This window comes from Anabrus simplex, chromosome 5, assembly GCF_040414725.1.
Source record: "Anabrus simplex isolate iqAnaSimp1 chromosome 5, ASM4041472v1, whole genome shotgun sequence".
Taxonomy (NCBI): Eukaryota; Metazoa; Arthropoda; class Insecta; order Orthoptera; family Tettigoniidae; genus Anabrus; species Anabrus simplex.
Window position 1 is genome coordinate 275,237,619 of NC_090269.1, and position 17,406 is coordinate 275,255,024.

Consider the following 17,406-nt stretch of genomic DNA (forward strand, 5'->3'; position numbering starts at 1 on the left):
ATCAATAATGTCCTAGAATTTCTTTAAACAGTTAATAAATATTATTTTTATTGTTATAGAATTGTAGATGTTCTTCTTGTTTATATTTCAGATTGACTACATCAGTCGCCTTATGTGGCAGGCTCAGATCCAAGGACATAAGACGTGGAGGTTAGTTCCTCCTCCAGATTGTGACAGTGTGTGCACTTCCTTAACATTCCATGTGGAACCTGGTGATATAGGTCAGTGAAAATGAAAACTAATGAATTTCCTTTTTAAAAAGACTTGGTAGTGTAAAAGATGTTGCCTAAGAAATGAGGCTGGTGTATAATACCTCTGACACTGCTTGTCAAGTATGGTACAATTTCTAACTTCCTCTGTCTCAGGCTCTCCAGTGCAATGTTTTTTGATTCTCTTAGCTACGGGTAGACAATGTTTAGGCGATAAATAAGTTTTGAGTATACTGGATAAATCAGGAGAAGAATAACCCCATGGCACTACAGCCCTGAAGGGCCTTGGCCTACCAAGCGACCGCTGCTCAGCCCAAAGGCCTGCAGATTACGACGTGTCATGTGGTCAGCATGACGAATCCTCTCGGCCGTTATTCTTGGCTTTCTAGACCAGGGCCGCTGTCTCACCGTCAGATAGCCCCTCAATTCTAATCAAGTAGGCTGAGTGGACCTCGAACCAGCCCTCAGATCCAGGTAAAAATCCCTGACCTAGCCGGGAATTGATCCCGGGGCCTCCGGGTAAGAGGCAGGCACACTACCCCTACACCACGGCACCGGCAGAAGAAGAATACCAGTTACAAAATTTACTATGACACAGCTGACCAAAATATGGAAGAGTCACGACATTACTTTCACTACTAAAATGCAGCTCACCAATTCTTTAGCGTTCTCCGTCTTTCTCTATGAGTCTGAATATTGGACACAAGACTACCTACACCATATCATTGACTTCAAAGTACCGTATTTCTCCGAATCCAAGACGACCCTGAGTGTAAGATGACCCCCTCGTTTTGCTTCAGAAATATTAAAACAGGCTTAAAAAGTGTTTTCTGAAATCAAAATTTTATTTATAATGAAAAATTTAAATTGAGAATAAAATACACACACAAATACATACAACTACACAATTACCTCTCTGATCATTTTCATTATAGACATCTGAATTGCTGCTATCGATCTAAACATCTTTTCACAGAATGTCATCTATACTAAGGTAAATGCACCGGTTTTCGTCACTGCACCCGTAGTCATCACTTGGTTATTTCAATGTGTATGTTGAGAGTTGCTATCAACGTACTGATAAGCTCTTTAGTGTGTCATCTGTAGTGTAGATCCGAGTGTCATCGCAGTATAAATTGATATCCGTACATGTCGCATATGGCGGGAAATGAGCTTCGTTATTCAGTCGCACGTTGTTACTCATGCATATGCTAGCTTTTCTTGCTCGTCGGCGATAAGCGGGTAAGTAGCTTTTTTTTTTTTTAATTTTTAGAAATCTTCCTATATTTTTTTGCCCCCCTGGGTGTTGAAGTATGATTGCATGGTGCTATTTAACATTAGATGTAAGAACTTTAATTTATATTTGTGAATTAGGGAGCAAACAAGGTGACGAACATTGGATTCATAAAAGCTGCATTTCACCGGTGTTTGGCACGTATGACGAATACTAGTACACACCAGTTCCTTATAAATTCCATAGTAGATGTGTGCTAATGGCATATACAATAATACAGTTCTGAAGTGTTGAAGTTCATAGAATTATCGTAAAATAAACGGGTCCAGTTAGTTGTCACAGGTGCTGACCAGGGTAAATGGGTGACAGTTACTGAGCACATCTTTGACAAACATTGCTGCTCATCAAATTACATATATTAGTAACTATTTATGAGAAATTATTGAATATAAATGCGCCTGTAATATAAATTATCAAGCTTCTCTCCCTCTTATTCTTATTTGGTCCCTCATCAATTCTGGAAATATTTTTATATAAGTTATTTGATTTTTATGAATATATTTTGGTAAGCATAAACATTTTCTCTTGCTATGCGATGTCAGAAATATAACAATAATAATAATAATAATGTCATCCATTTAGTCGAATCCGACTGAATTATGAATTAGCGCTCTCCAAGTTGTCCTGTTCCACACTGCCTCCTTTAATTGTTCCAGGGTGAGGGTTGTGTCTGTTTTAATGGTGTCTAACCAACGAGTCCTCTGGCGACATGGTCTTCTTGTCCCACTGATCATTCCTAGCACGACTGCTTTTTCCAATGCGTCTGATCCCATAACGTGGCCAAAATAAGTTAGTTTCAGCTTCATAATCTTACCAACCAATGACATACGGGGCTTGAAAGCCAAGAATAACGGCCGAGAGGATTCGTCATGCCGACCAAGTGATGCCTCATAATCTTCAGGCCTTCAGGCTGAGCAGTGGTTGCTTGGTAGTCCGTGGCCCTTCGGGGCTGTTACGCCATGGGGTTTTTAATAATACTATTGGGAAGTTGGAAAGTGAAGTAAGAGTTTGAAGTAATTTTGCCATGTAATCGAGTAAATTATTTTGAGGTTAATTGTGAAAGGACGTCCTTACTTTATCATACATGTGAGGGGTCAAAGCACAACTACAAAAAATAATTTTAATTATTAGTCTAAACTTCAAGATAATCAAACTTGTTTACTACATAATGCACGAGTGACGATTACTGAGCACATCTGTGACAAACATTGCTGCTCATCAAATTAAATATATTACTAATTATTTATGAGAACTTATTGAAGTTAAATGCGCCTGTAATATAAATAAATGCACTGAAATAGTTTGTTTCATCACTGCATGCTCAACATTACCGACATTACATATGACGACTTTTGGTTGATTAAGGTGACAAATACTGGCCAAAATCAAAATTAACATGATGAATACTTGCACAAAAATTGCATTTTATACAGTGAAAAATGTCCATACAAAACTGTCCAATTCTGTTCAATAATGACGAATGGTCATTAAGAGAAGTTTGAGGTAATAGGTACACGATCCATTTAGAAATCTTTAAAAACATGAAAGACGATACATGCACATTTTAAACGTGAAACAATAAGAAAAAAATAAACACATTAATATCGTGTAAATTCTGCCTAGTTCCGAATAACTTTCTCTGGAGATTACCGACTCAATGCCACTGATCTGAATATGCTTTCAAAGAATGTCATCTTATTGAAATCTTAAAATGAATTTTAAAATTTAATTGGAGAAAAAATACACACACAGACACAAATATCATGAAAAATCTACCCAATTCCCCAATCACTGTCATTGGAGGCATCTGAATCACTGCCACCACTGTTCTGAACATCCTTCCACAGAATGTCATCCTCACTCTCATCTCGTGCATTGGAGATACAACTCTTCTTAAAATCCTCCACAATTAAATCACTGAAGATCTGGCCCCAAGCTGTGAGGATCCACTCCCCAAGCAATGCTACTGATGGCTTCTTTAACTTCTCTGTAGGAGTCAAGGCATGAACCTCCCCCTGAGTAACCAGTCATTACACTGCTGCTTCAGGTGGTTCTTGAATGGTTTATTTACCACCACATCCAGCACTTGCAGTTGTGATGTCATTCCTCCTGGGATAACAAGAAGGTTTGTATTGGATTTGTAGATTTCCTATTTCACATTGGGAGTGAGATGGCCCTTAAACTCATCTAGAACCAACATTCCATGTTGTTTTAGGAGAGCTCCAGGCGTCTGTTCCACTCAGTTTGCACCCAATCAACCATAAGTTCATTTACCATTCATCCCTTTTCCTGGCATTGAAAAATTATTCCTGATGGCAGCTGCTCTTTTGGCATATTTCTGCAGCCAAGAATGACATAAGGCGGCATCTGCCTTCCATTGGCAAGCACACACAACTTCACTGTGATACGTGATTTTTCATTTCCTATACTACATACCAACACACTTTCCAGCCCTTTGTCTCCCTCTGATGAAGATAGTGCAGTGTATATGTTTCCTCTTTCTTCTTTGCACCGGGCGAGTTGGCCGTGCTGTTAGGGGCGCACGGCTGTGAGCTTGCATCTGGGAGATAGTGGGTTCGAATCCCACTGTCGGCAGCCCTGAAGATGGTTTTCTGTGGTTTTGCATTTTCACACCAGGCAAATGCTGGGGCTGTACCTTAATTAAGGCCACGGCCGCTTCCTTCCTACTCCTAGCCCTTTCCTGTCCCATCGTCGCCGTAAGACCTATCTGTGTCGGTGCGACGTAAAACAACTAGCATTAATTAAGGCCACAGCCGCTTCCTTCCCACTCCCAGGTCTTTCCTATCCCATCGTCACTATAAGATCTATCTCTGTCGGTGCGACATAAAGCAATTAGCATTTCTTTGCAGTGAGTTCTGTGTATTTTTTTTTTTTCTGTGTCTTCTTTGCTTTGTATGTTGCTATCATATAAATATGGCTGACTATGACACAATGTTTTATTTATGATGTATGTTAACATTTTTGGTGCCGAAACCTGGGCAGGAATAGGAGAAATACTAAGTTAAGTTTCACAAACGATAAGTGATAATAGTGTACACGAGCTGAAGAGCCCTGGGAGTTATGGAATATTCATGATTGTGGACACTACGAGCATCTGCAGCGAAGACAACCAGCCACGCTACATGCCGAAAGATGCTATTGGACTTGCTCTTCACTAACGTATATTCAGCTAAGTCACACAAACTCATTGCGATATGTATGCATGTTTCCACACCACACCATAGATGTACAATAATACTATTCATTAGAAGACACATGAGGTCTCTATGAGCATGAAGATGAACAATGAATGTGCGATATATGAATATCTACTTAATCCACTCAAGCTATCTTACGGCGAATAACGGTACACTGGCACACTAACCTATATGGGCAAAAGTTGGTTACACTATCTCCAAGACATTCGCTGCAGCGTGTATAGCAAATTAATGAGACAATCATATACATCACCTTTCTTCATCAAGCAACATTGTTTATGTAAGATTCTACAATTATTGGTTCTCAAGACTAATGAATTACAGTTATATAACCCCTTGTATCATTCAGTATGGCAGAGGATAACCTGAAAAGGAAATGAGGAAATCTCAGAAGGAAACGTAAGACTGTAAGATCGAATATAACAAGATTCAGTTCCGCAATTAATGACAAGGAAGTGGATCTGACCACGGACTATGAATACAACAAGCTGAGACTGGAAGATGAAACAAACTGATCTCTCTCTGACAAGGAAATTCACAGACTCTTATCGGACACTGAGTACGAAGCTGACATTAGTAATTGCGAAGAGTACATAGGCATAGCTAAGCAGGCAATTTTAAAGGCATCGCGCATCATCGGTGATAAAGAGTCCACATCGATTGCTGGTTCGAATCTCACGGCGTCGATATCTGTAACATCTGAGCCATCACCTTTGATACATGGTGTGAAGCTTCCTGCCCTCAAGTTAGAGCCTTTCACAGTTGATTTTGAAGAATAGTCAAGATTTTTGAAGCAATTCCAGTCCTCCATAAATAATAACCCATCCATCACAGTCATCGATAAACATTTCTCTGGGGTTGTTTGGAAGACGAACCAAAGTACTTAGTTGAAGGCATCCCTGTAACTGCTGACACATATGACAAGACAAAGCGAACCCTAATATCATGTTGTGGTGACAACAACCTCATCATCCAGGCACTTCTCGGATACCTCAATGTCTTAAAGTCAATTGTTGAAGTTTTGAAAGTTTTGTTCATAGTGTGCAACTGCTGTATCCAGGCCTATGAGCGTTTCCCAATGATATCGTCCACCGATGGATTATGCATGCCAGAAGGGAAAACATAGCGGAAAGTCACATGACAAGGCTTGTGGAATTCCTAAATGATGAGGTAGAGAGTGCCATGATCACGCCTACAATGCAAGGTTCCAGTTTGACAAATACCCATACATCCACTGCTGCTAGCTTCCAAGTAAACACGAAATCAAGCAGTTAGATGCATACTAGATGCTGGTAGTCAGTCAAGCTTTGTTAGCACTGATCTTGTGAAACAACTGAAGGTAAACATTATCGGACAGAGTGATTTAGTTGTTTCAGGATTTGAATCGCAGCATTCCACACTCAGATCTCATAGACTCATTAACTTCAAAATTAGCATTAAAACAACCTCTATACCCATATCAGCCTTTGAAAGTGCCAACAGGTACTTGCTACATCCAGCAACAACATCTGACATTCAGTCATTCCTGTGTGTGTGAAAACTTTAAATAGCAGATCCTGCAGACTAAAACTACTGATAGAAATTTTGATAACAATACTTCTAGAAGAATCAGCTGATGACGCATTTTACATGCCTCATCATGCAGTCAAAAAAGGAAAGACATGACGCACAAATGGAGAATCGTCTTCGACACTTCCTCCCATCCCTTAATGATGTTCTGGAACCCGGACCTGTACTGAAATATTATCATTGCTATTTCAATTTCGGATGTACTATTAGACGTTAATCGCTGATGGGACTCAAGCATTTTTGCAACTCATAGATTAGAGGGACAGGGACCTAACAAGATTTTTCTGGTTCCGTGTAGAAGAGGATGACAGTGGATACTTGTGGACTACAAAGGACAATATGACATACAGATTCACACACTTGCCGTGCAGCCTCATCTGCAACCCTTTTCTTCTATTGGCTACCTCCATGAACTGACTGCAAGATTCAATGACAGATATCCAATTGCTGCAAAGATCTTGGAGAAGAATATCTTCATAAATGACTTCACCCACAGCTGTGAAGAAGGAAATGGAGCCGTAAGTACATACTATGAACTGACGAGCTAACTTAAACAAGTAAGTCTACCGCTGGCAAAGTGAGCAACTAAATGCGAACCACTGAAGAATATCTGGAGTGCTGAAGGCCATGAGATCAAGTACATCACCAGTGTCCTTAGTGTCATCTGGAACACGGAAATATATGAACTGCTGTTGGTCATCGAGATATTTTGGACATTGAGAACCCCTCCACCAAACAACAGATGCTCCGAACAGTTGCAAGATTCCGCGACCCTCTTGGCATGCTGTCACCTGTGTCAATTGTAGGGAAAATGATCTTTCAAGACACATGGTGCAGGGGCCTCAGAGTGGGAAGGAAGCAGCCATGGCCTTAATTAAGGTACAGCCCCAGCATTTGCCTGGTGTGAAAATGGGAAACCATGGAAAACCATCTTCAGGGTTGCTGACAGTGAGATTCGAACCCACTATCTCCCGGTTGCAAGCTCACTGCCGCATGCCCCTAACCGTACGGCCAACTCGCCCGGTGCAAAGAAGAAAGAGGAAACATATACACTGCACTATCTTCATCAGTTCTCCGCACCATTCTTTGTTTAATACTGTGTTCTTTTTACAGACATGTTATAGTGTCATAATTTGTGTTCGACAGATTTTATGTAACAAATTATCGTGCTATTCTTTCCTACCACGCCCGCCTGACTCCGCCCCTTCCATCGCCCCTCTTCCCCTCCCTCCTGATCCACCCCTCTCCTTCCTTAACACTGTGCTATGCTCCTAGTAAGCTCCAGCCTTCAGTTCCTCTCCGTTCTCCGTACAAATAGGCCCATCTGAAAGAACAAACTGTTTTTGAGAAGTTTGGCAATATTAATTACTGAAATGAAGATATCAAATAAGATTCTGGGCTTTTCGGAAATGTCATTCAGGTTCAGATTTGGGTTGAAATATTGCTCCAAATATATATAGCAGACCTCCGTGGTGTCTAGTAAGGGGCCTTTGCTCAACGTATCTAATATTGTTAAGTCCTGATCTATTCCGTTAAATTTGTGCTTATAATCATGAATGTGCTGGCCTACTGCAGAAAACCTGTTGTATTTGATTGCATTAAGATGTTCTGCATATCTAATCTTAAAGTTCCTAACAGTTTGCCCGATATAAGAGCTGCGACAGTCGTTGCACCTAAACCTGTAAACACCTGACTTCGTGAAAGGTAACATGCATGTTACTATTCCTGGTGTGGAAGGCAATATTAACGTTATGTTTCTTGAATATGTTGGTGACATTGTAAATGTTGTGATTAAAGGTGAAAGTCGAAAATAATTTAGGTTTGGGTTTATCTTTTATTAGATTAGAATTTGAGCAATGCCTGCATTTATTAATAATACGTTCGATGAAAAGTTCATTATAACCGTTAAATTTAGCTATTGCACGTATGATATTGAGTTCTTTATTCAAGTCTGCTTTTGGCATTGGGACTTTGAACGCGCGATCAACTAAGTTATTGTAAGTAGCACACTTGTGAGAGTAGGAATGTATTGAATCTTGTTTTATTGTTGATGCTGTATGGGTGGTTTTCCTGTAAATTTTGTATTTATATGAAGAAGGGAGCCTAGTGATCGTTAAATCTAAAACATTTATGGAACCATTAATTTTGGATTCCGTTGTAAATATGATATGAGGGTCTATGTTGAGGTTTACAATAGTGTTTGGTGCATCAATAGAACGTTCGTTGAGGATAAAAATAGTATCATCTACTAATCTGGCCCAGAACTTGATATTGTTAAACTTTTCATTATTGTCAATAGCATTATGCTCTTGGAAATCTAAATATATTTCTGCCAAGATATACAAGGGCGGTTTGAAAAGTTCTCGGAATCACTGCTAGGTGTCAGTGCTAGAGCAACGAGGTTCCCGCGCAATAATCATACATCCTTTGTGAGTGAACACGGGACGCATCAGTGCTCTAGCTGCAGGAGTGTGGTAGTGACGACTCTTTGTCGTTGTTCCCACTTAGTGATTTGTGACAATGGAAAAGCTGAGATTTGAGCAGTGATTAAATACTTTGTAAAGAAAGGTATGAAAGCAAGGGAAATTCATGCTGTCTTTCAGAACACACTGGGAGACTCTGTTCCTTCATTTTCAACTGTTGCCAAGTGGACCAGCGAGTTTAAATTTGGTCGGGAGAGCTTGGATGATGATCCGCGTAGTGGACAGTCAAAAAGTGTTACGACCACAGAATTTATCGTAAAAGTGCATAAAATGGTCATGGAAGATCGTCGACTACAAGTGGGGGAGATTGCTGAAGCTGTAGGGATGTCTTCTGAACGGGTATATTATATTTTAACCGAAGAATTGGGTACGAAAAAATTATCCGCAAGATGGGTGCCGCGGCTCTTAACATTGGACAATAAACGCACCAGATTGTAAATGTCCGAACAAAGTCTGGCCCGTTTTCAGTGCAGCCATCAAGATTTTTTGCGCCGGTTTGTAACTACAGATGAAACTTGGGTCCACTACTATACCCCAGAGACAAAACAGCAGTCAAAGCAGTGGAAACATGCTGATTCACCACCACCAAAGAAAGCAAAGGCAGTGTGTTCAGCCAGAAAGGTCATGGCCTCAGTTTTCTGGGATGCAAAAGGCATTCTGCTGATAGATTATCTTCTTACTGGCCAAACAATTACAGGGCAATACAATGCAAACCTCCTAGACGAACTACAGGAAAAGATACGCGAAACAGGGCCTGGTTTGGCAAGGAAAAAGGTCATCTTTCATCAGGACAATGCTCCGCCGCACACAAGTGTTATTGCCATGGCAAAACTTCATAAACTGGAGTACGAATTGTTGCCACTTCCACCTTATTCACCTGATTTGGCACCATCAGACTTTCATCTATTCCCCAAGCTGAAAATTTTCTTCGGTGGTCGGAGATTTTCTACAAGGGAAGAACTGACAGCCGAATTGGAGAGGTATTTTGCTGGCCTGGAGGAATCTCATTTTCGAGATGGGATCAAGGCATTGGAACATCGCTGGACCAAATGCGTTAGTCTACAGGGAGACTATGTTGAAAAATAAAAGCACTTCCACCGAGGTAAGATACTTAATTCTAGTACATTCCGAGAACTTTTCAAACCACCTACGTGTGTGTGTATATATATATATATATCTTTGTTCATGTGACCTATTGTGGTGGCTGATGATTGTAACCAAAGACATTGAAACCAGTACCTAATAAAAATGTTGTGATCTTGTATTAACAACTATTTTGTATTGATATAAGGTGGATTATTAGTACCCTCCTTTATTGTAAGTTAGTCTCCTTTCAATACGGACCTAATATGCTTTTAATATTAAAAGCTATGCTGGAACATACACGCGTACATTTCAGTCATTTTGGACATTTTCTTTTTCATCCCTTCTCACTCCCATGCCGATGGTGGCTGAAATTGGACTTGAATGTCATCGGGAGTGTCACTATTCATCTCAGTGGCCCCGAAAACTGTGGATTCAACACTAATATAGGTCATTTTTAATTACTTTTAGACATCACACTCTTCCCACTCATCCCTTAGAGGTGCTAAGTGTGTCTTACTTCCAAGGTATTTCTCTCCAGATAGTATTAAGTCACATGTGTATCAAGTTTGGTTGAAATTGCTGGTTACCTATAGTCGCTGTTATTTCTAATTGTTCAGCTTCACCGATATCTTTACGTTAAGATATTGCTCCTTTACTGTGTGAAGCCCACTAAGTACAGAATGTATTGCAGGCTAGGGTAAGTCTTTGCCTGCAACTATTGGAGTGATCGTTTAATGATTTGATTATAGGAATACTCAAAAGTTGACTGAACTTAGATCAATGTCTGATATTTCACCGGCAGGTAATTCCAGAGAGAATGAAACACAAATGAAGCAAATCAGTTGAGTAGAATGGACAGACAGGCTGGACACATCTGTCTTTAGTAAACTTTTTAAATATATAGATGTTATTATTATTGTTTTTATAACTGTAATTATTGTTGTTATTATCAAATTGTTTTGGAAGTTAATATGGGTTGTTTAATGGGCTGGCTAGTTTACCGTTAATTTTCTTCCATTACATCATTTTCCGGTGGAAGTGTATTTGCTAAAATGCTGCGTAATTTCAGAGAATTTACTACAGATGAGAATATCCTAACTCACGTTCTGGACACTTAAGTCAGCGTAACCTCCTGTGGGATTTATTAAGCGCTAATGCAAAAAAGTGTGAAATGTTGTTCGAAAGTTAAGTACTTACTCGGACTTAAACATCTGGAATATGGGTTAGGATACTCTTATCTGTAGTAAATTCTCTGGATTTACACAGCTTCTTAGCCACTCCAGGTATTTTAGTCGATTATTATTATTTATCGTTAAAAATGATGTCACCGAGCTCGATAGCTGCAGTCGCTTAAGTGCGGCCAGTATCCAGTAATCGGGAGATCGTGGGTTCGAGCCCCATTGTCGCCAGCCCTGAAGATGGTTTTCCGTGGTTTCCCATTTTCACACCAGGCAAATGCCGGGACTGTACCTTAATTAAGGCCACGGCCGCTTCCTTCCACTTCCTAGGCCTTTCCCGTCCCATCGTCGCCATAAGACATATCTGTGTCGGTGCGACGTAAAGGAAATAGCAAAAAAAAAAAAAAAAAAAAATGATGTCTTACAAGGTACTCTTTAATTCAGTTTCATACTTTTATTTCATCAAAATAATTAACTTACATATAGGGTACTCTCTAATACACAATAATAATAAAACTACAAATACACTTCAACAAATGGTGTTGATGTCACCAAACAATAATGTAACGGAAAATTACCAGTGAACTATCCAGCCCATAAAATGTTCATTAATAATAATTGTATGGCCTCAGCTACTGCATTCAAGCATTTTAATTTGACGTCCTCTGGCTGCTTGCTTATCAGTTTCAATATTCCATTTTATTCTAAGCCTACAAGATGGCAGAGTGAACCAAATCCCTCATGGGCATCTATCACCGAGGTTTCAATTAATTTTGTCGGGTAAACACCCAGTGTGTTACCAGAGATCTTTTATATGCTGGCATTATATGACGTTAAGTGTCAAACTTTTTTTCCACCCTTCAAAAATCCTACTACCTCTGTCGGGTTTGAATCCGCTATCTTGGGATCCGGAGGTCAACATTACAGTACCGTTGATCCACAGAGGGAGCTAAATGCTCATTAAGCAAACCAACCTCAATGACCACACACATTAAGAAATAAAATCTGCCCTATTCACACTACTTTATTTCTGAACAACATTTTACACTTTTTGCATTGTTACTTAACCCTTTCCTGCCCACATTTTCAGTCCGCTTATCGCCAGATTTCAACCTATTATTTAGGAGAAATTGAAGCAGAGCACACTGTTTCAGAAAAAGTTAAATATAATAAAAACTGTTGATCACAATGTATTCAAAGTTTCAAAAATATTCAAAAACACACCATCACATCCATTTCCGTATTCATTGAGTCATAAGGTTGTTGGTTCAAACCTCCACCCCCCACCCCCCCATTGTGGTACTCGACACAAAGGTAGGCTCTATTTGTCAGATTCTCATGTTGTATGAATCCCTCTAAACCAATAACCGCATGATTCTGGAAGTGGAATGTATACTGTATATCAGCTTCTATTTCCCCTGAGCAAGTGTCTTCACATTCTGTATCTATGTTTCCAGACTGTGCCTGTTTGAATGCTGCATTGATATATATGCAAGTGGCTAGCTCACTAAATAGTTTGTCTCCTCCTAACATATGTCAAAAATAATATATTTCTCGTAATACTCTTTCGAAATTATGGACAAGTTCAACATCATCCATATAATCATTCGGAGTATCGAAATGAAATATTTGTGTTAACTGAAATGGTGCAGCATCGCAATCAGGTCCGACTTCTCGATGTCAGTATTTCACTTACATCACTATTATCACTAAAATTATCTTCGTTGTTACGTTATTCCCTCACTAAAAATTCACCTTCACCCCTTCTCAACGATTCTGTGTCACTTTCGTCGCCTATATTCAGCTCAGTTTCAATATCCGCAGTATTCAATCCCGCCATGTTTATGAACGAAACAGCTGTCTCACGCTCGCGGAAGTTCAAGACCATATCCTAGGCGACATCAAGACAGATGATCGCTCTTCTTTCATTTCCTAAGCCTTGTAGATCGTACTGCGTGTTCATAAACGCCTCATAAACACTTCAAAGCCGAAGAAGACAAAAAACTATCGCATAGCTTGTGTAAGTGTGCAGATAATGCAGCCGGGCGCTAAGGACCAGAAGGCAAAGTGAAGAGTCGGGCGCTTTCGGGCGCTACTGGCAGGAAAGGGTTAATAAATCCCACAGGAGGTTACTCTGACTTACATGTCTGAAATGTAGATTAGGATATTCTCTTCTATAGTAAATTATCTGAATTTATGCAGCGTCTTAGCCACTCTAGACTTTTTAATAGAAACTTTCTTTCATTTGAATCAAACTTTCATCCTTGGAGAAGTCTTCCTTGTGAACAGTTGAGATTTTCTTCTGAGAACACAGAGCAAAGTTCTGTGCGAAACATAATGAATTTCACCTTATTTTCTTGACACGGCATAAACCCGTATATTATTTTCATATATTATCAAGGAAAAAGTGTTATTTTGCAAATTAACTGTTTTTACTGTGTGTAGCAAATAACATACTGTTGGAAACTATCAGTCATTTTCAAACTTAAAATCAGATTTTTCTCTCTGTCATGATTTCTCATGTGCTGTGGACTTGTGTAATTTTAATCAATCTTGAGTGAATGAAGCATGTTTATTTTGACATATTGTAATAAAGATTTCTATTTTCTTTCTCAGTTCTGGTTGACACTCGACAGTGGTACCATGACACTTATATTGATCCAGGAGAATTGAGTCTGACTGTAAGCTCCGAGTATGGTTAGATTACTTTGTTCCAGTGTTGTAACTGGAATCGGCTCATAGAGATCTTGCTAAATAATTTGGGAACACGCATCCCAAAATAAATATGCAAGATTCATCATTTGTAGAAATTTCTCATATCCCATTCAGAGTATTTTTATAGACTAGTTCAGAACTTTTTAGTGTTACCTAATTTCTATAAAAGTGATATGTTGAAGTCAAACATATTATTAGTTTGTATCTTTCTACCAAGATATTGTTAAAATCAGGTATGGACTGTAGCTGATGTGTGAATTTTAAAGTTACCTGCATAAAGTTAACCAAATCTTTCATACTTATGATTACTTTTATGTCTTAAAAGTAATCAGCAAGTTACTAGTCAATTGAAATGCTTTAAATTTCAAGCACATAATTTTCCAGTCATTTACTTGCTCATTTTGTCAGATAATTTTATGATCTAATATTACATACATATAGATATTTTATGTATGACTTTAAATTACAGCTATTTTAGGCCTTGTGTATTTTATAATGCCATTTTTGTCATAATTGTGTAGTATTTATCTTTTTCTAAGCCTGCTATTTTAATTCTGTATATTAGTAGACTATTTGTTTTTGAGTTATATGCATATTTATAATCTCCAATATTTACCTGATTCCTAGTCACATATATCCATTTTTGTTTGATATTGTCAGCCTTCTGTTGTTCTTCCATCATTCGAAATTGATATGTAATTTGTTTTTATACAGGGCTTTCAAATTAGTGTTACTAGCTGCAGAGACCTTGAGTAAGCACTCCTTTCAGTTGACATAGCAAATGTCCTTGATATACAAAGCGTTCCAGAGATGTCACTAGTCAGCATTCAGCCCGCTTAGTTGTAGGTCGTCACTGTGTTCACTGGAAGCACACTGTGAAATCTCTGTGGCCGACTGAGTTTTAATTTGAAAGCCCTGTATAAAATGTTTTCTAATTTTATATGTATATGTACATCTTTTATAGTACTCTCCTTTTTTCCATATGTGTTTATTTCCTTCATTGATGCATAACTGCTAAATTAGTTAAGTCAAAGCGCATGTATGTCTCAGAAATGTATCTCGGTTTATGTTTTAGTGCTTTTATTCATTCAGATTCATATTGTTTGTTTTCTATATTATGTAAGGTTCTTGATGTGTTGATTGCATTAATCTTCACTATTTTTGCACCATTTCTTGCTCAATGTACATGTAATATAGAGAAATCTCAGAAGGATGGCTTTAATAATAGAAAAATTTTGATAATGACATATTTATTATATCGAAGGTGTAACATGCATTTTCCTACAGTGAAAAGTTTCTCTTTACCAGTTCTTTACAACAATCCTTTCCATACGAATACATTTGTAGAGAAATATTGGTTGCCTAACCAGTAGGGCTATACATACATTCATACATACAGATTTTAAGGAATCCATAAAACTGTTTTTGTGGTGCTTTGAAAATATTCTTGGCTGTAGTAATTAATAATACTCTACAGATGAAATATTATGCAGGATGTTTTTCAAATCTTAGAATACAGTATACCTTAAGTGTTAAGCTCTGTTCAGTCAGTAGGCAAAAGTCCCAGTGCTACCTGTTGATCTGAGGAGTCCATTAATATGATACTCTGTTAACCCATTGCCTTTATCTTTTTGTTCCATCTAGCATTCACATTCTCTTTGATTGGCTTTCTCATGTACCATATATGCAATTACACGGTTGAAAACCAAACCAAAAGGAAATCTTTCTTTTATGTAAGTTTTACAAACGTCCTTCATTTCTGCTACTTGCATGAAAATATTGTGATAAAGAAATGACTCATTTGAAAAATAAAAGTGAATATTCCTTCTTTCAATAGCTGTCACTGACAGAAGAGCTTAATATAATGAATCCATATGTGCCACACTAGCTGTTATTTACAAAAACATAGTAGATAAGTAAATGATTTGATTATAATGTAGAACCCATTATGCAAAAATTTTGGAACCTAAGAGTACAGATAACTTTGTTTAACTCAAACTGTAACATTTTTCAGACAGGCTGAAGCTTATTCTTTTGAAGTCATGTAAAACTCTTCTGGTATAAATTCATTTGTGTCCATTTATTCTTACTATAACTGTTGCTCCATTTAAACTTGATGTATTTAATACCATTAGAGTTATGATTCCAACCTCATCCATAATTCATTTTGACAAAAGTTTGAGTCACAAGACTGTCAGTTATTGGCTGATGTTTTATGTTTTGGCCATTTTGTTAACTTATGCATTCTTGTGTCTCTTATCCATTACTGTTCGGTTCTTGGTATCCTTCTGGAGTGAGCTATATGTTCTTATTCTTTATGCCAGTTAAGCAGAGATTCAGCCACATAGTTATCAACCAGTAACTAAGGAATTATTATTATTTTGTTTGTTTAACATAGCTTGCAGTACTCCCTAGACTTGCTAAAAATGAGAAACTTGTGAGACTAGTTCTAATGGTATGATTGATAGCATTTATGAACCTATTCACACTTCTCTTGTTGGGGAATAGAGAGTATAGGGTCAAAGCATATTACATATGAATGGGTGAAAACCATAACGGTATAAGTAACATTTTGGTCATTCAGAGAAAAAGACATTTAAACATCTTCAACACTCATATAAAGCATGGTATTTGTATTTACACCACCCATCAGTAGAGCGCAGAATATTACCGCTATCACTTGTATCTCCTGGTTGGTGAAAGGATACATCCTCCTGGAGTTACATCCTGCACTTAACTCATTTTTTTAAGAAATGTCACTTATACCGTTATGGTTTTCACCCATTCATATTTGAATATCACAATACTATCTGGTCATAAAACATCACCTATCCATAAGAGAGTACAAACTGAAACAATTTATGTACATTTTTGGAGAATATTGTCTGGTTAAAAAATATTTACTTCAAAGTTATGTAGATTATATATTTATGAAAGAAAGAAAAAGGTCATGCAATAGGTATATTTAGGAATAAGATTTACAATGATATGGCATTCTAGCACTGCTTGAGGTAAAATAATTCAATAGCCTTGCTCATCTGTAAAGAAACTGAGGTACAAATTAAAATTTACTAACGTACAAAGTCTACAGTTAATGTAAAAAACAATTTATACTGTAATCGTTTATCACTGAACTCAGAATTTATAAGTTTGCTTACATATTGTGATTATCAATTTCATAGTACTAACATTATCACTTTCCTGTAGTAAGTGATAAGTTTATTATATTGGTAACGTATGTAAGTGTACAGTACATAATTATGTACAAGTTGGAAGAAATTTGACTTCTAATTAATATATTTATCAGAATAGTATTCATATTTTAATGCAGTTCTCTTATGTGTATTCACCCCTTACCCTCATCAATCATAAATGTTGTTTTAAACATCACTGAGGTTGGATTTTATTGTAAAAATAGTCATGTTTGGCATATTGTAACTGTATTTTAAGTTCATTTCAATTTACAATATGCAAGCTCCGGATTGTCAGTTTTATTGCATTTTAAATGTTTTGTCTTATACCTACATATAATCAAACATATTTTAGGAAATGCATGTTCGGAAATAATCTTTATTGCTTAAATTTATGCATTTGATTTACAAAGCAACCAAGGTATATTCATATATGTATATCTTAGAGACACTCTGATAACAG

General features: G+C 37.7%; 1 protein-coding gene across 1 annotated transcript in view; it reads left to right on the forward strand.

Moving 5' to 3' along the window:
• LOC136873981 (uncharacterized) overlaps window positions 1–16,283 on the forward strand; it is a 68,521-nt gene extending 52,238 nt beyond the window's left edge. Inside the window, exons 3-4 of the mRNA XM_067147387.2 lie at window positions 92–221; window positions 13,654–16,283. Coding sequence (XP_067003488.1) covers window positions 92–221; window positions 13,654–13,739 — 216 coding nt within the window. The 3' untranslated portion in view covers window positions 13,740–16,283. The remainder of the gene's footprint in view (window positions 1–91; window positions 222–13,653) is intronic.
• Window positions 16,284–17,406: the final 1,123 nt, after the last annotated feature.